At 39.0% G+C, this 24,525-nt stretch overlaps 1 protein-coding gene and 10 non-coding genes across 11 annotated transcripts; all 11 read left to right on the top strand.

Annotated features, from left to right (window-relative positions):
* Nucleotides 1-3,803: 3,803 nt before the first annotated feature.
* LOC140159724 (U1 spliceosomal RNA) lies at nucleotides 3,804-3,966 on the top strand. The gene has a single exon (XR_011859894.1). It is a non-coding gene; the product is annotated as a U1 spliceosomal RNA (small nuclear RNA).
* A 1,150-nt stretch (nucleotides 3,967-5,116) lies between these two features.
* Nucleotides 5,117-5,279, top strand: LOC140159717 (U1 spliceosomal RNA). The gene has a single exon (XR_011859888.1). It is a non-coding gene; the product is annotated as a U1 spliceosomal RNA (small nuclear RNA).
* A 1,149-nt stretch (nucleotides 5,280-6,428) lies between these two features.
* On the top strand, nucleotides 6,429-6,590 carry LOC140159716 (U1 spliceosomal RNA). The gene has a single exon (XR_011859887.1). It is a non-coding gene; the product is annotated as a U1 spliceosomal RNA (small nuclear RNA).
* Nucleotides 6,591-11,834: 5,244 nt separating this feature from the next.
* LOC140159742 (U1 spliceosomal RNA) lies at nucleotides 11,835-12,003 on the top strand. The gene has a single exon (XR_011859910.1). It is a non-coding gene; the product is annotated as a U1 spliceosomal RNA (small nuclear RNA).
* An 803-nt stretch (nucleotides 12,004-12,806) lies between these two features.
* LOC140159526 (uncharacterized) lies at nucleotides 12,807-15,094 on the top strand. Its single transcript, XM_072183016.1, has 2 exons — nucleotides 12,807-14,126; nucleotides 14,483-15,094. The coding sequence occupies exons 1-2, from the start codon at nucleotides 12,807-12,809 to the stop codon at nucleotides 15,092-15,094; spliced, it is 1,932 nt and encodes a 643-aa protein (XP_072039117.1).
* A 1,389-nt stretch (nucleotides 15,095-16,483) lies between these two features.
* Nucleotides 16,484-16,646, top strand: LOC140159719 (U1 spliceosomal RNA). The gene has a single exon (XR_011859890.1). It is a non-coding gene; the product is annotated as a U1 spliceosomal RNA (small nuclear RNA).
* Nucleotides 16,647-18,744: 2,098 nt separating this feature from the next.
* Nucleotides 18,745-18,914, top strand: LOC140159744 (U1 spliceosomal RNA). Its single transcript, XR_011859912.1, has one exon. It is a non-coding gene; the product is annotated as a U1 spliceosomal RNA (small nuclear RNA).
* A 1,148-nt stretch (nucleotides 18,915-20,062) lies between these two features.
* Nucleotides 20,063-20,224, top strand: LOC140159734 (U1 spliceosomal RNA). Its single transcript, XR_011859904.1, has one exon. It is a non-coding gene; the product is annotated as a U1 spliceosomal RNA (small nuclear RNA).
* Nucleotides 20,225-21,375: 1,151 nt separating this feature from the next.
* Nucleotides 21,376-21,536, top strand: LOC140159736 (U1 spliceosomal RNA). Its single transcript, XR_011859906.1, has one exon. It is a non-coding gene; the product is annotated as a U1 spliceosomal RNA (small nuclear RNA).
* Nucleotides 21,537-22,684: 1,148 nt separating this feature from the next.
* LOC140159720 (U1 spliceosomal RNA) lies at nucleotides 22,685-22,846 on the top strand. Its single transcript, XR_011859891.1, has one exon. It is a non-coding gene; the product is annotated as a U1 spliceosomal RNA (small nuclear RNA).
* Nucleotides 22,847-24,000: 1,154 nt separating this feature from the next.
* Nucleotides 24,001-24,163, top strand: LOC140159715 (U1 spliceosomal RNA). The gene has a single exon (XR_011859886.1). It is a non-coding gene; the product is annotated as a U1 spliceosomal RNA (small nuclear RNA).
* The last annotated feature ends 362 nt before the right edge of the window (nucleotides 24,164-24,525 follow it).

Below are 24,525 nucleotides of genomic sequence, written 5' to 3'. Positions count from 1 at the left end.
TGTTGGCTGTACAGTCAATTACACTTGTTATTCCATCAATTGATCAGTCTAATCATCTGAATGATCAATATTTTCATCTTCAAAGTACTTATCTGTGTGATAATCCAGCTGATTATCACTCTACCTAATGTGTTATACTAGGAGTGATCTCCTTAAGTACAATACTGGTATTTCAACTACATGTAGACTGCCTCAAGAAGTTTGGTACAACATTAAGTCACTTGGTTTAAATAAACAGAAACCAACTCGTCGAGGAAAGAAGATACTTTCAAACAACTTTCCAATTATGAGCTGTGTGGATCCATCTGCATCACCTGCAATGATTTCTCATTCCAATGAGCAAACTGTTCAGCAAAACCAATGTGAGCACTCACCAGGTAACCATAGCAACATGAAGTTAGGTCTATGGAATGCCCAGTCTGTCGGCAATAAAGGGACACAATAACTGATATAATCTTGAATGCGGACTTGGACTTCTTTTTCCTCACGGAAACCTGGCTCCGTTCTGATGATCGTGTCATCACTGGGCAAATGTGTCCTCCTGGTTACTCATTTTTGGGTGTACCCCGTAACTCTGTCCATCGCGGTGGAGGAACTGCCTGTGTTTTCAAGAGCCAACTGAGTCTCGAACTCTGCGAAGAGAAACTACCTAAAAGTGACACTTTTGAACATTCATTATTTTATATGAAGAACCAGAACCTTTACTTTGTTGTTGTGTATAGATCATCATCTTTAAAGCAAATGCCTCAATACTTTCATGATTTTGAGATATTTCTCAATGCAGTTGACCTCCTTCCTGGACGATCAGTGGTATTGGGTGACTTCAATATCCATATGGACATGCCCGATGAAAGCGACACCAAATCTATGCTTGCTATCCTTGAGTCTCTTAGTTTCGAGCAACTTGTTGATGAGCCCACTCATGTAAAGGGACACACTTTGGATTTGGTTATGGTTAAAGAGAATGATCATGTTGTCAAGCCATATGACATCCACCCTGTTCATGTTTCTGATCATTTTCTCATACTTTGTGACATTGATTTTAAGAAGCAGTCAATTGTCAGAGCCACCAATGTGTACAAAGCGCGTAATTTCCGCAATATTGATCCTGTTGCTTTTGAGGAAGACCTTGTGTTCAAGCTCAATACCACTGATGATTCCATGGATGAGGCACATGTAGACCTTGTCCAGTTTTATAACAAAACCTGTAGCCAAGTACTTGAGACCCATGCACCTGCCAAAGAAAAACCATGTACCGTTCGCATCAAACCTGAATGGTTTAATCAAACTGTTCAGGATGCGCGACGCTTACGTAGGCGGAGTGAACGGCGCTGGCGTAAAACAAGGACTGAAGTTGACCGTCAAGCCTATATTGATTCCCAGAGGGAAGCTGCAACAACCATTAGCAAAGAGAAAGCATCTTTTTTATAATGAAAGGCTACTCAATTGTAACACTAAGGACATGTATAAGACTATAAATGCTCTTTTGAATAAGACCTCACGTGACCTTCCTGATAGTAGCTCTCCAGCTACATTAGCTAATGATTTCTGTAAATATTTCATTGGTAAAGTAGAAACAATTCGTGCTGATGTTGATGCTGTCCATGCTACCTCTTCAAACACCACTTCTCAATGTTCTACATCTAGCACATTGCAATGCTCGTTTGACAAATTTGAAGCTGTGTCTGAAGAAGAGTTATCTAAAATAATAACGCCATGGACCTCCAAGTCATGTGACCTAGACCCCCTCCCGACCTGGTTGTTAAAGAAACATATCCATATCTTTCTCCCTATTCTTACTAAGATCGTCAATAACTCCCTCCTTTCTGGCTGCTTTCCTGCTGAACTACGTAGGGCTACTATCACGCCTGTGCTAAAAAAGGTGTCCCTTGACAAACAGCAGCTCTCGAACTACCGGCCTGTCTCCAATCTGGCCTTTGTTGGTAAACTGATTGAGAAGGTTGTCAGTGTTCAGCTCACCGAGTATGTTGAGTGCAATAAACTGGCTGAGCCTTTGCAGTCAGCGTATCGGGCTGCTCACAGCACCGAGACAGCACTCTTGGCTGTTCATAATACCATCCTCAGAGCTATTGATGACAACAGGGCTGTCTTTGTGGTGTTACTGGACTTGACTGCCGCATTTGATACGGTGGATCACCGTATTCTGTTGCAGCAGCTGAGCCAAGAATTTGGCATCATTGGTGATGCCCATAGAGTGTTCCAGTCCTACCTTGAAAATCGCAGTAGTCAGGTCTTTGTGAAGGGATGCTATTCTGATAAGGTTCATCTGCCTTATGGTGTCCCCAGGGATCGGTCATTGGCCCGATATTGTTCACCTATTACACTCATGCCATCGGGAACATTATTCGTAATCATGGCCTCCAATATCACCTCTATGCTGATGATGTTCAGCTGATTATCACCTTTAATCCTGCCATCCCGGGTGATGCAGCTTGTGCCTTGTTCAAACTTTCCAACTGCATCCATGAGCTACAAACTTGGCTCACCAGTAACAAGCTCAAGCTCAATATGGCGAAGACTGAGTTTTTACTGCCTCTTCTGATTATCACTACATTAATCTCAAGCATCTCACCCTTTATTTGGATGGGTTGGAGATCTCTGTATCTTCATCCATAAAGAATTTAGGGTCATTTTGACCATGACATGAAGATGTCCAGTTATGTTGCACATTTGTCCAAAACTTTGAACTGGCAGATTGGTAATATTTGGAGGATTAGGCGATTCCTAAGCTTTGATGCGTGTACCAATGCGGTTAGGACTCTTGTCCTGTCCAAGATTGATTACTGCTCCTCCTTGCTTAATGGCATCTCCCAGAAAAACCTCACCCGCCTACAGCTTCTCCAGAACAAGTGCGCCAGACTCATTTTCAGAGAACCAAAATATACGCATACTTCTCCTTTGCTTCATAGTCTGCACTGGCTTACAGTTGCTAAACGTGTCCAGTTCCGCACTCTCGTCCATGTTTATAAGGTTCTTGCTTCATCTACACCTGAATACCTGTCCTCCATCCTTCACACCCGTCATTCTGGGTACTCTTTGCGCTCTACTGCTGCCACTTGTCTTTCCATTCCAAGATCCCACAAGTTGGCTGGTGACAGAGCATTTTCCATCATTGCCCCTGTTCTATGGAATGGCTTGCCTTCCCACATTCGTGACTCTCCCAATGTCCAAAAAAAAAAAAAGAACCTAAAAACTCACCTTTTCACCTAATGTTTCCTCCCTCTTGCATTTTTCCTTTTCCATAGCGCTTTGTTTCTTCATTTAAATAGCGCTCTCTAAATCTGTGTATTATTATTATTATTTAACTATCTTCCGATAGCAAGATATGTATACAAAGCTATCTTCAGTAGATAGCACTCCGTACAAAGTTTTTATATAATTTGTTAAAGGCTGTTGATCGACAAATTTTCATTTTAGGGAAATCGGCTAGCCGAATTGTTGCATGCATATGGCGGTGTGTCTGAACTTCCGCGGTGCCTGATGACGGATTCCGAATCAATCAATATTTTAGCCCCGCCCTTCAACCTTCTTTGTCAACATCAAGTTAAGAGAGATTTAAAATACAGCGATATTTTACTAATTTCCTGAATTTAAAATTAAATGCAAAACGGAAAGAAGTTCAAAGTAAATAAGAAACCAGTTCAGCGCAATGCGAAAGGAAGAAAATTGAATTCGGAGCTTGATTTTAGTCATTTTACAACTTCACAAAGCGCTACTTGCGCGACACCATGGATTATACATTTAATTTTTTACTCGGTTCGAAAATGTCCACGTTTCAAAGCATACTTACCTGGCGCAGGGGTAGCTTTGATCATGAAGGCAGCTCCCCTATGGTGAGGCCTTGCCATTGCACTTCGGCGGGTTGACCCATACGATTCCCCCAAACGTGGGGAACTCGGGCGTATAATTTCTGGTAGTGGGGGACTGCGTACGCGCTATCCCCTAATATTCAAATGAAAAGATAGAACCATTGGGAGTAAGAAATCCTCACAGTTCGACAGAGAGCGAAATGCGGTTAGAATAGTCGAAATGCGGTTAAAATAGTGCACCGCTTATTTGAGCTTGTTGCGACTTTAGTTTCTAAACGTACTGTCAAAATTCACTTGTTTTCAGCTCATTTGCTTCCGACAAGTGTCTACATGAAGAAATCTGGGAAAAGAGTAACAATTTTGTATTTCGGTGAATTTGAACAACGTCCGGTGGGAAAATGGAGTGATTTTTTCCCTAGGGTTAAATAATTTGCACCTTTTATTTTTTTTCGGTAAAATAGCAAAAAAGAGTAGAAGGCCATCAACATAATTATACTGTTAAAAGAATAATATTCTACACATGATGAGTTTTAATGTGATATGCCAAGCTTTATCTGAAGTAGGCCTACGTTTTTTTTTTTTTTCCAAAAGTGCGTCTTTTGAAAAGACTCTTTTTCTGTGTGTTTCAATGGCGCATTTGAATGGCGGCACACTCTCTTATATTAGTCCGTGTGTAGCCAATATTTTCCCAAGAAAAGATGCTGATGTTGTTTCCATGGTGAGTGTTTTAAATATGGTCTTCAGTAGATAGCAACGTGTCCCTACAAAACTATCTTCAGTAGATAGTATATAAGTTATTCCTAGAAAACTATCTTCCGATAGCAAGATATGTATACAAAGCTATCTTCAGTAGATAGCACTCCGTACAAAGTTTTTATATAATTTGTTAAAGGCTGTTGATCGACAAATTTTCATTTTAGGGAAATCGGGCTAGCCGAATTGTTGCATGCATATGGCGGTGTGTCTGAACTTCCGCGGTGCCTGATGACGGATTCCGAATCAATCAATATTTTAGCCCCGCCCTTCAACCTTCTTTGTCAACATCAAGTTAAGAGAGATTTAAAATACAGCGATATTTTACTAATTTCCTGAATTTAAAATTAAATGCAAAACGGAAAGAAGTTCAAAGTAAATAAGAAACCAGTTCAGCGCAATGCGAAAGGAAGAAAATTGAATTCGGAGCTTGATTTTAGTCATTTTACAACTTCACAAAGCGCTACTTGCGCGACACCATGGATTATACATTTAATTTTTTACTCGGTTCGAAAATGTCCACGTTTCAAAGCATACTTACCTGGCGCAGGGGTAGCTTTGATCATGAAGGCAGCTCCCCTATGGTGAGGCCTTGCCATTGCACTTCGGCGGGTTGACTCATACGATTCCCCCAAACGTGGGGAACTCGGGCGTATAATTTCTGGTAGTGGGGGACTGCGTACGCGCTATCCCCTAATATTCAAATGAAAAGATAGAACCATTGGGAGTAAGAAATCCTCACAGTTCGACAGAGAGCGAAATGCGGTTAGAATAGTCGAAATGCGGTTAAAATAGTGCACCGCTTATTTGAGCTTGTTGCGACTTTAGTTTCTAAACGTACTGTCAAAATTCACTTGTTTTCAGCTCATTTGCTTCCGACAAGTGTCTACATGAAGAAATCTGGGAAAAGAGTAACAATTTTGTATTTCGGTGAATTTGAACAACGTCCGGTGGGAAAATGGAGTGATTTTTTCCCTAGGGTTAAATAATTTGCACCTTTTATTTTTTGGCGGTAAAATAGCAAAAAAGAGTAGAAGGCCATCAACATAATTATACTGTTAAAAGAATAATATTCTACACATGATGAGTTTTAATGTGATATGCCAAGCTTTATCTGAAGTAGGCCTACGTTTTTTTTTGCCATCCAAAAGTGCGTCTTTTGAAAAGACTCTTTTTCTGTGTGTTTCAATGGCGCATTTGAATGGCGGCACACTCTCTTATATTAGTCCGTGTGTAGCCAATATTTTCCCAAGAAAAGATGCTGATGTTGTTTCCATGGTGAGTGTTTTAAATATGGTCTTCAGTAGATAGCAACGTGTCCCTACAAAACTATCTTCAGTAGATAGTATATAAGTTATTCCTAGAAAACTATCTTCCGATAGCAAGATATGTATACAAAGCTATCTTCAGTAGATAGCACTCCGTACAAAGTTTTTATATAATTTGTTAAAGGCTGTTGATCGACAAATTTTCATTTTAGGGAAATCGGGCTAGCCGAATTGTTGCATGCATATGGCGGTGTGTCTGAACTTCCGCGGTGCCTGATGACGGATTCCGAATCAATCAATATTTTAGCCCCGCCCTTCAACCTTCTTTGTCAACATCAAGTTAAGAGAGATTTAAAATACAGCGATATTTTACTAATTTCCTGAATTTAAAATTAAATGCAAAACGGAAAGAAGTTCAAAGTAAATAAGAAACCAGTTCAGCGCAATGCGAAAGGAAGAAAATTGAATTCGGAGCTTGATTTTAGTCATTTTACAACTTCACAAAGCGCTACTTGCGCGACACCATGGATTATACATTTAATTTTTACTCGGTTCGAAAATGTCCACGTTTCAAAGCATACTTACCTGGCGCAGGGGTAGCTTTGATCATGAAGGCAGCTCCCCTATGGTGAGGCCTTGCCATTGCACTTCGGCGGGTTGACCCATACGATTCCCCAAACGTGGGGAACTCGGGCGTATAATTTCTGGTAGTGGGGGACTGCGTACGCGCTATCCCCTAATATTCAAATGAAAAGATAGAACCATTGGGAGTAAGAAATCCTCACAGTTCGACAGAGAGCGAAATGCGGTTAGAATAGTCGAAATGCGGTTAAAATAGTGCACCGCTTATTTGAGCTTGTTGCGACTTTAGTTTCTAAACGTACTGTCAAAATTCACTTGTTTTCAGCTCATTTGCTTCCGACAAGTGTCTACATGAAGAAATCTGGGAAAAGAGTAACAATTTTGTATTTCGGTGAATTTGAACAACGTCCGGTGGGAAAATGGAGTGATTTTTTCCCTAGGGTTAAATAATTTGCACCTTTTATTTTTTGGCGGTAAAATAGAAAAAAAGAGTAGAAGGCCATCAACATAATTATACTGTTAAAAGAATAATATTCTACACATGATGAGTTTTAATGTGATATGCCAAGCTTTATCTGAAGTAGGCCTACGTTTTTTTTTTTTTTTCCAAAAGTGCGTCTTTTGAAAAGACTCTTTTTCTGTGTGTTTCAATGGCGCATTTGAATGGCGGCACACTCTCTTATATTAGTCCGTGTGTAGCCAATATTTTCCCAAGAAAAGATGCTGATGTTGTTTCCATGGTGAGTGTTTTAAATATGGTCTTCAGTAGATAGCAACGTGTCCCTACAAAACTATCTTCAGTAGATAGTATATAAGTTATTCCTAGAAAACTATCTTCCGATAGCAAGATATGTATACAAAGCTATCTTCAGTAGATAGCACTCCGTACAAAGTTTTTATATAATTTGTTAAAGGCTGTTGATCGACAAATTTTCATTTTAGGGAAATCGGGCTAGCCGAATTGTTGCATGCATATGGCGGTGTGTCTGAACTTCCGCGGTGCCTGATGACGGTTTCCGAATCAATCAATATTTTAGCCCCGCCCTTCAACCTTCTTTGTCAACATCAAGTTAAGAGAGATTTAAAATACAGCGATATTTTACTAATTTCCTGAATTTAAAATTAAATGCAAAACGGAAAGAAGTTCAAAGTAAATAAGAAACCAGTTCAGCGCAATGCGAAAGGAAGAAAATTGAATTCGGAGCTTGATTTTAGTCATTTTACAACTTCACAAAGCGCTACTTGCGCGACACCATGGATTATACATTTAATTTTTTACTCGGTTCGAAAATGTCCACGTTTCAAAGCATACTTACCTGGCGCAGAGGTAGCTTTGATCATGAAGGCCTATCTGTTAGATTGCTTGTAAGCAATCACTATTACAAATAATCCCTATTATGTGGGTATATTTATTTAAACCAATGTATCATTATAATTATTTTTGTATAAATCATGATAATAGTGATTTGAAACACACACGAAGAAAGCCACCTGTATAACTAGATGAACATTGCACTATGCATGACTCATCTCAAAAATAGGATGATTGCTCCAAATGTAACCACAAAAAGTTTTATAAGAGCTTAAATGTCATAGGTCATAGCCTACTTATGACGCTCTAACACTGACATATTTATGTTTCGCTGAATTCAAACAATTGAACTCTTTTTTCAACTTTCACATTTAAAAAAGGCCAAAACAAATATGTTTCTTTGAATTGTATAAGATCCGGCCTTAAGACGCCAACTTGTTTATTGTAAAACCACATTTTATGTTAACACAATCTTGGAATGTATTATACATTTCGTAAAATAATTAAGTGTGACCTTTGATCCACTTCACTTTTCAATGCATAATATTAACCATAATATTTATAACATGTCAAACAATTTGTACCTTTATAAAATGACTTTATTTTGAAACATGAAAGAACATTAGAATATAATAAATGCACTAGACACCGAAAGGTGCCTGGTGGAAATGAAAAAAAAAAAAATTGATCATCAAGGCCAAAACAAATATGTTTCTTTGAATTGTATAAGATCCGGCCTTAAGACGCCAACTTGTTTATTGTAAAACCACATTTTATGTTTAACACAATCTTAAAATAATTAAGTGTGACCTTTGATACACTTCACTTTTCAATGCATAATATTAACCATAATATTTATAACATGTCAAACAATTTGTACCTTTATAAAATGACTTTATTTTGAAACATGAAAGAACATTAGAATATAATAAATGCACTAGACACCGAAAGGTGCCTGGTGGAAATGCAAAAAAAACTAGATATATTGCATCCTTAGTAAGGCTGCGAAGTCTAGCCGTGACCTTGAAATGACATCTGATGACCTTGAAATGACCTTCACCACATTTTGCATCATATCCACATAACATATACTAATTTTCATTCAAATTGAATAAACTTTGTAATTTGACCCTTTTGACCTTTAGTTGACCTCTGGTGACCTTGAAATGACCTCCAATATATTTTGAATCATATCAAGATCACATATACTAATTTTCATCTAAATTGGACAAATATTAGAATTTGACCCCTTTGACCTTTCGTTGACCTCTGGTGACCTTGAAATGACCTCCAATATATTTTGAATCATATCAAGATCACATATACTAATTTTCATTTAAATTGGACAAACTTTAGAATTTTACCCCTTTTGACCCCAAAACAGACCCCTCCTCCATGTTTAAGCCAAATCTGATTACAATCGTATATGAACATAATGCTAGAGCCCTTTTGGCATTATTCTGATGATCACAGCACGTAATATGCAGAAAATATTGAATTTTAAAATGATTTTCAGTAATCAACCATTTTTGTCCCCTGTTTGACCTTGAACTCAAAATCTGTGAGGACCCCATAGACACCAACTAATGTCAATGCATATGTGTCAGTCGCATCTCTGTACCATAGAATCTGTAGGAAAAGAAGCATTTTGAAGGTATTTGGTTATGTGCCGGAATACCCCCTTAATGACCTTTGACCCCAAATCTGTGAGGACCCCATAGGCCCCGGCTATAGCCAAGGTAAATGTCCAAATCTCGATACTCTACCATGTAATCTGTAGGAGAAGAAGCATTTTTGGTAAAAATCACATTTTTAGCCAAAATTACTCATGCGTGACGTTTGACCCCAAATGGGTCATGTCATATGTAAAGGCTGGGGTAGTTGAGCTTGTGCGCAAGTTTGGTCATAATCGGTCAAATAATGAAGGAGCTATAGCAAATTATATCAAATGTTGACAGAAAGAAGAAGAAGAAGAAGAAGAAGAAGAAAGAAACTAGATATATTGCATCCTTAGTAAGGCTGCGAAGTCTAGCCGTGACCTTGAAATGACATCTGATGACCTTGAAATGACCTTCACCACATTTTGCATCATATCCACATAACATATACTAATTTTCATTCAAATTGAATAAACTTTGTAATTTGACCCCTTTTGACCTTTAGTTGACCTCTGGTGACCTTGAAATGACCTCCAATATATTTTGAATCATATCAAGATCACATATACTAATTTTCATCTAAATTGGACAAATATTAGAATTTGACCCCTTTTGACCTTTCGTTGACCTCTGGTGACCTTGAAATGACCTCCAATATATTTTGAATCATATCAAGATCACATATACTAATTTTCATTTAAATTGGACAAACTTTAGAATTTTACCCCTTTTGACCCCAAAACAGACCCCTCCTCCATGTTTAAGCCAAATCTGATTACAATCGTATATGAACATAATGCTAGAGCCCTTTTGGCATTATTCTGATGATCACAGCAAGTAATATGCAGAAAATATTGAATTTTAAAATGATTTTCAGTAATCAACCATTTTTGTCCCCTGTTTGACCTTGAACTCAAAATCTGTGAGGACCCCATAGACACCAACTAATGTCAATGCATATGTGTCAGTCGCATCTCTGTACCATAGAATCTGTAGGAAAAGAAGCATTTTGAAGGTATTTGGTTATGTGCCGGAAATACCCCCTTAATGACCTTTGACCCCAAATCTGTGAGGACCCCATAGGCCCCGGCTATAGCCAAGGTAAATGTCCAAATCTCGATACTCTACCATGTAATCTGTAGGAGAAGAAGCATTTTTGGTAAAAATCACATTTTTAGCCAAAATTACTCATGCGTGACGTTTGACCCCAAATGGGTCATGTCATATGTAAAGGCTGGGGTAGTTGAGCTTGTGCGCAAGTTTGGTCATAATCGGTCAAATAATGAAGGAGCTATAGCAAATTATATCAAATGTTGACAGAAAGAAGAAGAAGAAGAAGAAGAACTAGTGGCAAATGGTGGTCATAGACCACAAACCTAGCTGGGGCGTGTTGGTGTTGTGGAGGTATCTGACCCCTGCAAAATGTTCCAAAAATGTTCCACTGGTCATGACGTTTGTTGTAACAGAGTTTGAGTCCAGTACTCCTTACAGATGTCCAGAAAATGCAATTTTAAAATTTGACCCCAGATGACCTTTGACCTGACCCCTGCAAAATGTTCAAAATGCTCATCAAGCCTGTTGTCTCTGAGTTTGAGCCCCGTACCCCTTACAGATGTCCAGAAAAGCTATTCTAAGATTTGACCTCTACATGACCTTTGACCTGACCCCTGCAAAATGTTCCCCTGGTCATGAGATTTGTTGTTACTGAATTTGAGCCCCATACCCCTTACAGGTATCCAGAAAGTAAAATTCTAAGATGTGACCTCAGATAACCTTTGACCTGACCCCGGCAAAATGTTCCCCAGATCATTAAGTTTGTTGTGACCAAGTTTGAGCCCAGTACTCCTCACAGATGTACAGGAAATGCATTTCTTAAATTTGACCTCTGCATGACCTTTGACCTGACCCCTGCAAAATGTTCCCCTGGTCATGAGATTTGTTGTCACCAAGTTTGAGCCCCATACCCCTTACAGATGTCCAGATAATACATTGTAAGATTTTACCCCCTTAATGACCTTTGACCCCAATTCTGTATGCAAGTTATAAGCGTGTGGTATAGCCGATGCATATGTGCAAATGACATCATTATACTATATAATATGTGGCAGAAGAAGCATTTTGAAGATATTTGGTTAAATACCGGAAATGCCCCTTTAATGACCTTTGATCCCAATTCTGTTTAGACACTATGGGCACTGGATATAGCCAATACATATGTGCAAGTTACGTAATTATAGGGTGTAACATGTAGGAGGAGAAGCATTTTGAAATTTATTGCCAGAAAGAAAGAAAGAAAGAAAGAAGAAAGATCGGATAGCAAAACAGTACCTAGCTCGGGGGGATGAAAACCCCCCAGCTAGGTAAGAAGAAAGAAACTACTGGGATTCAAGAGTCTAGCCGCCGCTCGGCTAGACTAACTACTGGGATTCAAGAGTCTAGCCGCCGCTCGGCTAGACTAAAAATTGATCATGAAGGCAGCTCCCCTATGGTGAGGCCTTGCCATTGCACTTCGGCGGGTTGACCCATACGATTCCCCCAAACGTGGGGAACTCGGGCGTATAATTTCTGGTAGTAGGGGACTGCGTACGCGCTATCCCCTAATATTCAAATGAAAAGATAGAACCATTGGGAGTAAGAAATCCTCACAGTTCGACAGAGAGCGAAATGCGGTTAGAATAGTCGAAATGCGGTTAAAATAGTGCACCGCTTATTTGAGCTTGTTGCGACTTTAGTTTCTAAACGTACTGTCAAAATTCACTTGTTTTCAGCTCATTTGCTTCCGACAAGTGTCTACATGAAGAAATCTGGGAAAAGAGTAACAATTTTGTATTTCGGTGAATTTGAACAACGTCCGGTGGAAAATGGAGTGATTTTTTCCCTAGGGTTAAATAATTTGCACCTTTTATTTTTTGGCGGTAAAATAGCAAAAAAGAGTAAAAGGCCATCAACATAATTATACTGTTAAAAGAATAATATTCTACACATGATGAGTTTTAATGTGATATGCCAAGCTTTATCTGAAGTAGGCCTACGTTTTTTCATTGCCATCCAAAAGTGCGTCTTTTGAAAAGACTCTTTTTCTGTGTGTTTCAATGGCGCATTTGAATGGCGGCACACTCTCTTATATTAGTCCGTGTGTAGCCAATATTTTCCCAAGAAAAGATGCTGATGTTGTTTCCATGGTGAGTGTTTTAAATATGGTCTTCAGTAGATAGCAACGTGTCCCTACAAAACTATCTTCAGTAGATAGTAAGTTATTCCTAGAAAACTATTGATGTTGGCTGTACAGTCAATTACACTTGTTATTCCATCAATTGATCAGTCTAATCATCTGAATGATCAATATTTTCATCTTCAAAGTACTTATCTGTGTGATAATCCAGCTGATTATCACTCTACCACAATGTGTTATACTAGGAGTGATCTCCTTAAGTACAATACTGGTATTTCAACTACATGTAGACTGCCTCAAGAAGTTTGGTACAACATTAAGTCACTTGGTTTAAATAAACAGAAACCAACTCGTCGAGGAAAGAAGATACTTTCAAACAACTTTCCAATTATGAGCTGTGTGGATCCATCTGCATCACCTGCAATGATTTCTCATTCCAATGAGCAAACTGTTCAGCAAAACCAATGTGAGCACTCACCAGGTAACCATAGCAACATGAAGTTAGGTCTATGGAATGCCCAGTCTGTCGGCAATAAAGGGGACACAATAACTGATATAATCTTGAATGCGGACTTGGACTTCTTTTTCCTCACGGAAACCTGGCTCCGTTCTGATGATCGTGTCATCACTGGGCAAATGTGTCCTCCTGGTTACTCATTTTTGGGTGTACCCCGTAACTCTGTCCATCGCGGTGGAGGAACTGCCTGTGTTTTCAAGAGCCAACTGAGTCTCGAACTCTGCGAAGAGAAACTACCTAAAAGTGACACTTTTGAACATTCATTATTTTATATGAAGAACCAGAACCTTTACTTTGTTGTTGTGTATAGATCATCATCTTTAAAGCAAATGCCTCAATACTTTCATGATTTTGAGATATTTCTCAATGCAGTTGACCTCCTTCCTGGACGATCAGTGGTATTGGGTGACTTCAATATCCATATGGACATGCCCGATGAAAGCGACACCAAATCTATGCTTGCTATCCTTGAGTCTCTTAGTTTCGAGCAACTTGTTGATGAGCCCACTCATGTAAAGGGACACACTTTGGATTTGGTTATGGTTAAAGAGAATGATCATGTTGTCAAGCCATATGACATCCACCCTGTTCATGTTTCTGATCATTTTCTCATACTTTGTGACATTGATTTTAAGAAGCAGTCAATTGTCAGAGCCACCAATGTGTACAAAGCGCGTAATTTCCGCAATATTGATCCTGTTGCTTTTGAGGAAGACCTTGTGTTCAAGCTCAATACCACTGATGATTCCATGGATGAGGCACATGTAGACCTTGTCCAGTTTTATAACAAAACCTGTAGCCAAGTACTTGAGACCCATGCACCTGCCAAAGAAAAACCATGTACCGTTCGCATCAAACCTGAATGGTTTAATCAAACTGTTCAGGATGCGCGACGCTTACGTAGGCGGAGTGAACGGCGCTGGCGTAAAACAAGGACTGAAGTTGACCGTCAAGCCTATATTGATTCCCAGAGGAAGCTGCAACAACCATTAGCAAAGAGAAAGCATCTTTTTATAATGAAAGGCTACTCAATTGTAACACTAAGGACATGTATAAGACTATAAATGCTCTTTTGAATAAGACCTCACGTGACCTTCCTGATAGTAGCTCTCCAGCTACATTAGCTAATGATTTCTGTAAATATTTCATTGGTAAAGTAGAAACAATTCGTGCTGATGTTGATGCTGTCCATGCTACCTCTTCAAACACCACTTCTCAATGTTCTACATCTAGCACATTGCAATGCTCGTTTGACAAATTTGAAGCTGTGTCTGAAGAAGAGTTATCTAAAATAATAACGCCATGGACCTCCAAGTCATGTGACCTAGACCCCCTCCCGACCTGGTTGTTAAAGAAACATATCCATATCTTTCTCCCTATTCTTACTAAGATCGTCAATAACTCCCTCCTTTCTGGCTGCTTTCCTGCTGAACTACGTAGGGCTACTATCACGCCTGTGCTAAAAAAGGTGTCCCTTGACAAACAGCAGCTCTCGAACTACCGGCCTGTCTCCAATCTGGCCTTTGTTGGTAAACTGATTGAGAAGGTTGTCAGTGTTCAGCTCACCGAGTATGTTGAGTGCAATAAACTGGCTGAGCCTTTGCAGTCAGCGTATCGGGCTGCTCACAGCACCGAGACAGCACTCTTGGCTGTTCATAATACCATCCTCAGAGCTATTGATGACAACAGGGCTGTCTTTGTGGTGTTACTGGACTTGACTGCCGCATTTGATACGGTGGATCACCGTATTCTGTTGCAGCGGCTGAGCCAAGAATTTGGCATCATTGGTGATGCCCATAGAGTGTTCCAGTCCTACCTTGAAAATCGCAGTAGTCAGGTCTTTGTGAAGGGATGCTATTCTGATAAGGTTCATCTGCCTTATGGTGTCCCCAGGGATCGGTCATTGGCCCGATATTGTTCACCTATTACACTCATGCCATCGGGAACATTATTCGTAATCATGGCCTCCAATATCACCTCTATGCTGATGATGTTCAGCTGATTATCACCTTTAATCCTGCCATCCCGGGTGATGCAGCTTGTGCCTTGTTCAAACTTTCCAACTGCATCCATGAGCTACAAACTTGGCTCACCAGTAACAAGCTCAAGCTCAATATGGCGAAGACTGAGTTTTTACTGCCTCTTCTGATTATCACTACATTAATCTCAAGCATCTCACCCTTTATTTGGATGGGTTGGAGATCTCTGTATCTTCATCCATAAAGAATTTAGGGGTCATTTTTGACCATGACATGAAGATGTCCAGTTATGTTGCACATTTGTCCAAAACTTTGAACTGGCAGATTGGTAATATTTGGAGGATTAGGCGATTCCTAAGCTTTGATGCGTGTACCAATGCGGTTAGGACTCTTGTCCTGTCCAAGATTGATTACTGCTCCTCCTTGCTTAATGGCATCTCCCAGAAAAACCTCACCCGCCTACAGCTTCTCCAGAACAAGTGCGCCAGACTCATTTTCAGAGAACCAAAATATACGCATACTTCTCCTTTGCTTCATAGTCTGCACTGGCTTACAGTTGCTAAACGTGTCCAGTTCCGCACTCTCGTCCATGTTTATAAGGTTCTTGCTTCATCTACACCTGAATACCTGTCCTCCATCCTTCACACCCGTCATTCTAGGTACTCTTTGCGTTCTACTGCTGCCACTTGTCTTTCCATTCCAAGATCCCACAAGTTGGCTGGTGACAGAGCATTTTCCATCATTGCCCCTGTTCTATGGAATGGCTTGCCTTCCCACATTCGTGACTCTCCCAATGTCCAAACTTTCAAAAAGAACCTAAAACTCACCTTTTCACCTAATGTTTCCTCCCTCTTGCATTTTTCCTTTTCCATAGCGCTTTGTTTCTTCATTTAAAAAGCGCTCTCTAAATCTGTGTATTATTATTATTATTTAACTATCTTCCGATAGCAAGATATGTATACAAAGCTATCTTCAGTAGATAGCACTCCGTACAAAGTTTTTATATAATTTGTTAAAGGCTGTTGATCGACAAATTTTCATTTTAGGGAAATCGGGCTAGCCGAATTGTTGCATGCATATGGCGGTGTGTCTGAACTTCCGCGGTGCCTGATGACGGATTCCGAATCAATCAATATTTTAGCCCCGCCCTTCAACCTTCTTTGTCAACATCAAGTTAAGAGATATTTAAAATACAGCGATATTTTACTAATTTCCTGAATTTAAAATTAAATGCAAAACGGAAAGAAGTTCAAAGTAAATAAGAAACCAGTTCAGCGCAATGCGAAAGGAAGAAAATTGAATTCGGAGCTTGATTTTAGTCATTTTACAACTTCACAAAGCGCTACTTGCGCGACACCATGGATTATACATTTAATTTTTTACTCGGTTCGAAAATGTCCACGTTTCAAAGCATACTTACCTGGCGCAGGGGTAGCTTTGATCATGAAGGCAGCTCCCCTATGGTGAGGCCTTGCCATTGCACTTCGGCGGGTTGACCCATACGATTCCCCCAAACGTGGGGAACTCGGGCGTATAATTTCTGGTAGTGAGGGACTGCGTACGCGCTATCCCCTAATATTCAAATGAAAAGATAGAACCATTGGGAGTAAGAAATCCTCACAGTTCGACAGAGAGCGAAATGCGGTTAGAATAGTCGAAATGCGGTTAAAATAGTGCACCGCTTATTTGAGCTTGTTGCGACTTTAGTTTCTAAACGTACTGTCAAAATTCACTTGTTTTCAGCTCATTTGCTTCCGACAAGTGTCTACATGAAGAAATCTGGGAAAAGAGTAACAATTTTGTATTTCGGTGAATTTGAACAACGTCCGGTGGGAAAATGGAGTGATTTTTTCCCTAGGGTTAAATAATTTGCACCTTTTATTTTTTGGCGGTAAAATAGCAAAAAAGAGTAAAAGGCCATCAACATAATTATACTGTTAAAAGAATAATATTCTACACATGATGAGTTTTAATGTGATATGCCAAGCTTTATCTGAAGTAGGCCTACGCTTTTTTATTGCCATCCAAAAGTGCGTCTTTTGAAAAGACTCTTTTTCTGTGTGTTTCAATGGCGCATTTGAATGGCGGCACACTCTCTTATATTAGTCCGTGTGTAGCCAATATTTTCCCAAGAAAAGATGCTGATGTTGTTTCCATGGTGAGTGTTTTAAATATGGTCTTCAGTAGATAGCAACGTGTCCCTACAAAACTATCTTCAGTAGATAGTAAGTTATTCCTAGAAAACTATCTTCCGATAGCAAGATATGTATACAAAGCTATCTTCAGTAGATAGCACTCCGTACAAAGTTTTTATATAATTTGTTAAAGGCTGTTGATCGACAAATTTTCATTTTAGGGAAATCGGGCTAGCCGAATTGTTGCATGCATATGGCGGTGTGTCTGAACTTCCGCGGTGCCTGATGACGGATTCCGAATCAATCAATATTTTAGCCCCGCCCTTCAACCTTCTTTGTCAACATCAAGTTAAGAGAGATTTAAAATACAGCGATATTTTACTAATTTCCTGAATTTAAAATTAAATGCAAAACGGAAAGAAGTTCAAAGTAAATAAGAAACCAGTTCAGCGCAATGCGAAAGGAAGAAAATTGAATTCGGAGCTTGATTTTAGTCATTTTACAACTTCACAAAGCGCTACTTGCGCGACACCATGGATTATACATTTAATTTTTTACTCGGTTCGAAAATGTCCACGTTTCAAAGCATACTTACCTGGCGCAGGGGTAGCTTTGATCATGAAGGCCTATCTGTTAGATTGCTTGTAAGCAATCACTATTACAAATAATCCCTATTATGTGGGTATATTTATTTAAACCAATGTATCATTATAATTATTTTTGTATAAATCATGATAATAGTGATTTGAAACACACACGAAGAAAGCCACCTGTATAACTAGATGAACATTGCACTATGCATGACTCATCTCAAAAATAGGATGATTGCTCCAAATGTAACCACAAAAAGTTTTATAAGAGCTTAAATGTCATAGGTCATAGCCTACTTATGACGCTCTAACACTGACATATTTATGTTTCGCTGAATTCAAACAATTGAACTCTTTTTTCAACTTTCACATTTAAAAAAGGCCAAAACAAATATGTTTCTTTGAATTGTATAAGATCCGGCCTTAAGACGCCAACTTGTTTATTGTAAAACCACATTTTATGTTAACACAATCTTGGAATGTATTATACATTTCGTAAAATAATTAAGTGTGACCTTTGATCCACTTCACTTTTCAATGCATAATATTAACCATAATATTTATAACATGTCAAACAATTTGTACCTTTATAAAATGACTTTATTTTGAAACATGAAAGAACATTAGAATATAATAAATGCACTAGACACCGAAAGGTGCCTGGTGGAAATGCAAAAAAAAAAAAATTGATCATCAAGGCCAAAACAAATATGTTTCTTTGAATTGTATAAGATCCAGCCTTAAGACGCCAACTTGTTTATTGTAAAACCACATTTTATGTTAACACAATCTTAAAATAATTAAGTGTGACCTTTGATACACTTCACTTTTCAATGCATAATATTAACCATAATATTTATAACATGTCAAACAATTTGTACCTTTATAAAATGACTTTATTTTGAAACATGAAAGAACATTAGAATATAATAAATGCACTAGACACCGAAAGGTGCCTGGTGGAAATGCAAAAAAAAAAAATTGATCATGAAGGCAGCTCCCCTATGGTGAGGCCTTGCCATTGCACTTCGGCGGGTTGACCCATACGATTCCCCCAAACGTGGGGAACTCGGGCGTATAATTTCTGGTAGTGGGGGCTGCGTACGCGCTATCCCCTAATATTCAAATGAAAAGATAGAACCATTGGGAGTAAGAAATCCTCACAGTTCGACAGAGAGCGAAATGCGGTTAGAATAGTCGAAATGCGGTTAAAATAGTGCACCGCTTATTTGAGCTTGTTGCGACTTTAGTTTCTAAACGTACTGTCAAAATTCACTTGTTTTCAGCTCATTTGCTTCCGACAAGTGTCTACATGAAGAAATCTGGGAAAAGAGTAACAATTTTGTATTTCGGTGAATTTGAACAACGTCCGGTGGGAAAATGGAGTGATTTTTTCCCTAGGGTTAAATAATTTGCACCTTTTATTTTTTGGCGGTAAAAAAAAAAAAAAGAGTAGAAGGCCATCAACATAATTATACTGTTAAAAGAATAATATTCTACACATGATGAGTTTTAATGTGATATGCCAAGCTTTATCTGAAGTAGGCCTACGTTTTTTCATTGCCATCCAAAAGTGCGTCTTTTGAAAAGACTCTTTTTCTGTGTGTTTCAATGGCGCATTTGAATGGCGGCACACTCTCTTATATATAGTCCGTGTGTAGCCAATATTTTCCCAAGAAAAGATGCTGATGTTGTTTCCATGGTGAGTGTTTTAAATATGGTCTTCAGTAGATAGCAACGTGTCCCTACAAAACTATCTTCAGTAGATAGTAAGTTATTCCTAGAAAACTATCTTCCGATAGCAAGATATGTATACAAAGCTATCTTCAGTAGATAGCACTCCGTACAAAGTTTTTATATAATTTGTTAAAGGCTGTTGATCGACAAATTTTCATTTTAGGGAAATCGGGCTAGCCGAATTGTTGCATGCATATGGCGGTGTGTCTGAACTTCCGCGGTGCCTGATGACGGATTCCGAATCAATCAATATTTTAGCCCCGCCCTTCAACCTTCTTTGTCAACATCAAGTTAAGAGAGATTTAAAATACAGCGATATTTTACTAATTTCCTGAATTTAAAATTAAATGCAAAACGGAAAGAAGTTCAAAGTAAATAAGAAACCAGTTCAGCGCAATGCGAAAGGAAGAAAATTGAATTCGGAGCTTGATTTTAGTCATTTTACAACTTCACAAAGCGCTACTTGCGCGACACCATGGATTATACATTTAATTTTTTACTCGGTTCGAAAATGTCCACGTTTCAAAGCATACTTACCTGGCGTAGGGGTAGCTTTGATCATGAAGGCAGCTCCCCTATGGTGAGGCCTTGCCATTGCACTTCGGCGGGTTGACCCATACGATTCCCCCAAACGTGGGGAACTCGGGCGTATAATTTCTGGTAGTGGGGACTGCGTACGCGCTATCCCCTAATATTCAAATGAAAAGATAGAACCATTGGGAGTAAGAAATCCTCACAGTTCGACAGAGAGCGAAATGCGGTTAGAATAGTCGAAATGCGGTTAAAATAGTGCACCGCTTATTTGAGCTTGTTGCGACTTTAGTTTCTAAACGTACTGTCAAAATTCACTTGTTTTCAGCTCATTTGCTTCCGACAAGTGTCTACATGAAGAAATCTGGGAAAAGAGTAACAATTTTGTATTTCGGTGAATTTGAACAACGTCCGGTGGGAAAATGGAGTGATTTTTTCCCTAGGGTTAAATAATTTGCACCTTTTATTTTTTGGCGGTAAAATAGCAAAAAAGAGTAGAAGGCCATCAACATAATTATACTGAAAAAATAATAATATTATACACATGATGAGTTTTAATGTGATATGCCAAGCTTTATCTGAAGTAGGCCTACGTTTTTTTTTTGCCATCCAAAAGTGCGTCTTTTGAAAAGACTCTTTTTCTGTGTGTTTCAATGGCGCATTTGAATGGCGGCACACTCTCTTTAATATATTAGTCCGTGTGTAGCCAATATTTTCCCAAGAAAAGATGCTGATGTTGTTTCCATGGTGAGTGTTTTAAATATGGTCTTCAGTAGATAGCAACGTGTCCCTACAAAACTATCTTCAGTAGATAGTAAGTTATTCCTAGAAAACTATCTTCCGATAGCAAGATATGTATACAAAGCTATCTTCAGTAGATAGCACTCCGTACAAAGTTTTTATATAATTTGTTAAAGGCTGTTGATCGACAAATTTTCATTTTAGGGAAATCAGGCTAGCCGAATTGTTGCATGCATATGGCGGTGTGTCTGAACTTCCGCGGTGCCTGATGACGGATTCCGAATCAATCAATATTTTAGCCCCGCCCTTCAACCTTCTTTGTCAACATCAAGTTAAGAGAGATTTAAAATACAGCGATATTTTACTAATTTCCTGAATTTAAAATTAAATGCAAAACGGAAAGAAGTTCAAAGTAAATAAGAAACCAGTTCAGCGCAATGCGAAAGGAAGAACATTGAATTCGGAGCTTGATTTTAGTCATTTTACAACTTCACAAAGCGCTACTTGCGCGACACCATGGATTATACATTTAATTTTTTACTCGGTTCGAAAATGTCCACGTTTCAAAGCATACTTACCTGGCGCAGGGGTAGCTTTGATCATGAAGGCAGCTCCCCTATGGTGAGGCCTTGCCATTGCACTTCGGCGGGTTGACCCATACGATTCCCCAAACGTGGGGAACTCGGGCGTATAATTTCTGGTAGTGGGGACTGCGTACGCGCTATCCCTAATATTCAAATGAAAAGATAGAACCATTGGGAGTAAGAAATCCTCACAGTTCGACAGAGAGCGAAATGCGGTTAGAATAGTCGAAATGCGGTTAAAATAGTGCACCGCTTATTTGAGCTTGTTGCGACTTTAGTTTCTAAACGTACTGTCAAAATTCACTTGTTTTCAGCTCATTTGCTTCCGACAAGTGTCTACATGAAGAAATCTGGGAAAAGAGTAACAATTTTGTATTTCGGTGAATTTGAACAACGTCCGGTGGGAAAATGGAGTGATTTTTTCCCTAGGGTTAAATAATTTGCACCTTTTATTTTTTGGCGGTAAAATAGCAAAAAAGAGTAGAAGGCCATCAACATAATTATACTGTTAAAAGAATAATATTCTACACATGATGAGTTTTAATGTGATATGCCAAGCTTTATCTGAAGTAGGCCTACGTTTTTTCATTGCCATCCAAAAGTGCGTCTTTTGAAAAGACTCTTTTTCTGTGTGTTTCAATGGCGCATTTGAATGGCGGCACACTCTCTAATTATATTAGTCCGTGTGTAGCCAATATTTTCCCAAGAAAAGATGCTGATGTTGTTTCCATGGTGAGTGTTTTAAATATGGTCTTCAGTAGATAGCAACGTGTCCCTACAAAACTATCTTCAGTAGATAGTAAGTTATTCCTAGAAAACTATCTTCCGATAGCAAGATATGTATACAAAGCTATCTTCAGTAGATAGCACTCCGTACAAAGTTTTTATATAATTTGTTAAAGGCTGTTGATCGACAAATTTTCATTTTAGGGAAATCGGGCTAGCCGAATTGTTGCATGCATATGGCGGTGTGTCTGAACTTCCGCGGTGCCTGATGACGGATTCCGAATCAATCAATATTTTAGCCCCGCCCTTCAACCTTCTTTGTCAACATCAAGTTAAGAGAGATTTAAAATACAGCGATATTTTACTAATTTCCTGAATTTAAAATTAAATGCAAAACGGAAAGAAGTTCAAAGTAAATAAGAAACCAGTTCAGCGCAATGCGAAAGGAAGAAAATTGAATTCGGAGCTTGATTTTAGTCATTTTACAACTTCACAAAGCGCTACTTGCGCGACACCATGGATTATACATTTAATTTTTACTCGGTTCGAAAATGTCCACGTTTCAAAGCATACTTACCTGGCGCAGGGGTAGCTTTGATCATGAAGGCAGCTCCCCTATGGTGAGGCCTTGCCATTGCACTTCGGCGGGTTGACCCATACGATTCCCCCAAACGTGGGGAACTCGGGCGTATAATTTCTGGTAGTGGGGACTGCGTACGCGCTATCCCCTAATATTCAAATGAAAAGATAGAACCATTGGGAGTAAGAAATCCTCACAGTTCGACAGAGAGCGAAATGCGGTTAGAATAGTCGAAATGCGGTTAAAATAGTGCACCGCTTATTTGAGCTTGTTGCGACTTTAGTTTCTAAACGTACTGTCAAAATTCACTTGTTTTCAGCTCATTTGCTTCCGACAAGTGTCTACATGAAGAAATCTGGGAAAAGAGTAACAATTTTGTATTTCGGTGAATTTGAACAACGTCCGGTGGGAAAATGGAGTGATTTTTTCCCTAGGGTTAAATAATTTGCACCTTTTATTTTTTGGCGGTAAAATAGCAAAAAAAGAGTAGAAGGCCATCAACATAATTATACTGAAAAAATAATAATATTATACACATGATGAGTTTTAATGTGATATGCCAAGCTTTATCTGAAGTAGGCCTACGTTTTTTCATTGCCATCCAAAAGTGCGTCTTTTGAAAAGACTCTTTTTCTGTGTGTTTCAATGGCGCATTTGAATGGCGGCACACTCTCTTTAATATATTAGTCCGTGTGTAGCCAATATTTTCCCAAGAAAAGATGCTGATGTTGTTTCCATGGTGAGTGTTTTAAATATGGTCTTCAGTAGATAGCAACGTGTCCCTACAAAACTATCTTCAGTAGATAGTAAGTTATTCCTAGAAAACTATCTTCCGATAGCAAGATATGTATACAAAGCTATCTTCAGTAGATAGCACTCCGTACAAAGTTTTTATATAATTTGTTAAAGGCTGTTGATCGACAAATTTTCATTTTAGGGAAATCGGGCTAGCCGAATTGTTGCATGCATATGGCGGTGTGTCTGAACTTCCGCGGTGCCTGATGACGGATTCCGAATCAATCAATATTTTAGCCCCGCCCTTCAACCTTCTTTGTCAACATCAAGTTAAGAGAGATTTAAAATACAGCGATGATATTTTACTAATTTCCTGAATTTAAAATTAAATGCAAAACGGAAAGAAGTTCAAAGTAAATAAGAAACCAGTTCAGCGCAATGCGAAAGGAAGAACATTGAATTCGGAGCTTGATTTTAGTCATTTTACAACTTCACAAAGCGCTACTTGCGCGACACCATGGATTATACATTTAATTTTTACTCGGTTCGAAAATGTCCACGTTTCAAAGCATACTTACCTGGCGCAGGGGTAGCTTTGATCATGAAGGCAGCTCCCCTATGGTGAGGCCTTGCCATTGCACTTCGGCGGGTTGACCCATACGATTCCCCCAAACGTGGGGAACTCGGGCGTATAATTTCTGGTAGTCGGGGACTGCGTACGCGCTATCCCCTAATATTCAAATGAAAAGATAGAACCATTGGGAGTAAGAAATCCTCACAGTTCGACAGAGAGCGAAATGCGGTTAGAATAGTCGAAATGCGGTTAAAATAGTGCACCGCTTATTTGAGCTTGTTGCGACTTTAGTTTCTAAACGTACTGTCAAAATTCACTTGTTTTCAGCTCATTTGCTTCCGACAAGTGTCTACATGAAGAAATCTGGGAAAAGAGTAACAATTTTGTATTTCGGTGAATTTGAACAACGTCCGGTGGGAAAATGGAGTGATTTTTTCCCTAGGGTTAAATAATTTGCACCTTTTATTTTTTGGCGGTAAAATAGCAAAAAAGAGTAGAAGGCCATCAACATAATTATACTG

This window comes from Amphiura filiformis, chromosome 8 (genome assembly GCF_039555335.1).
Source record: "Amphiura filiformis chromosome 8, Afil_fr2py, whole genome shotgun sequence".
Taxonomy (NCBI): Eukaryota; Metazoa; Echinodermata; class Ophiuroidea; order Amphilepidida; family Amphiuridae; genus Amphiura; species Amphiura filiformis.
This window is presented reverse-complemented; position numbering and strand designations above follow the sequence as displayed.

What these genes read in the sequence shown, in the direction of transcription:
- LOC140159526 (XM_072183016.1), top strand. Translation starts at nt 12,807, where the DNA reads ATGTGTTATACTAGGAGTGATCTCCTTAAGTACAATACTGGTATTTCA. An exon ending in TAATGAAAGGCTACTCAATT is followed by an intron (nt 14,127 to 14,482) that starts GTAACACTAAGG and finishes ATTCTTACTAAG; the next exon opens with ATCGTCAATAACTCCCTCCT.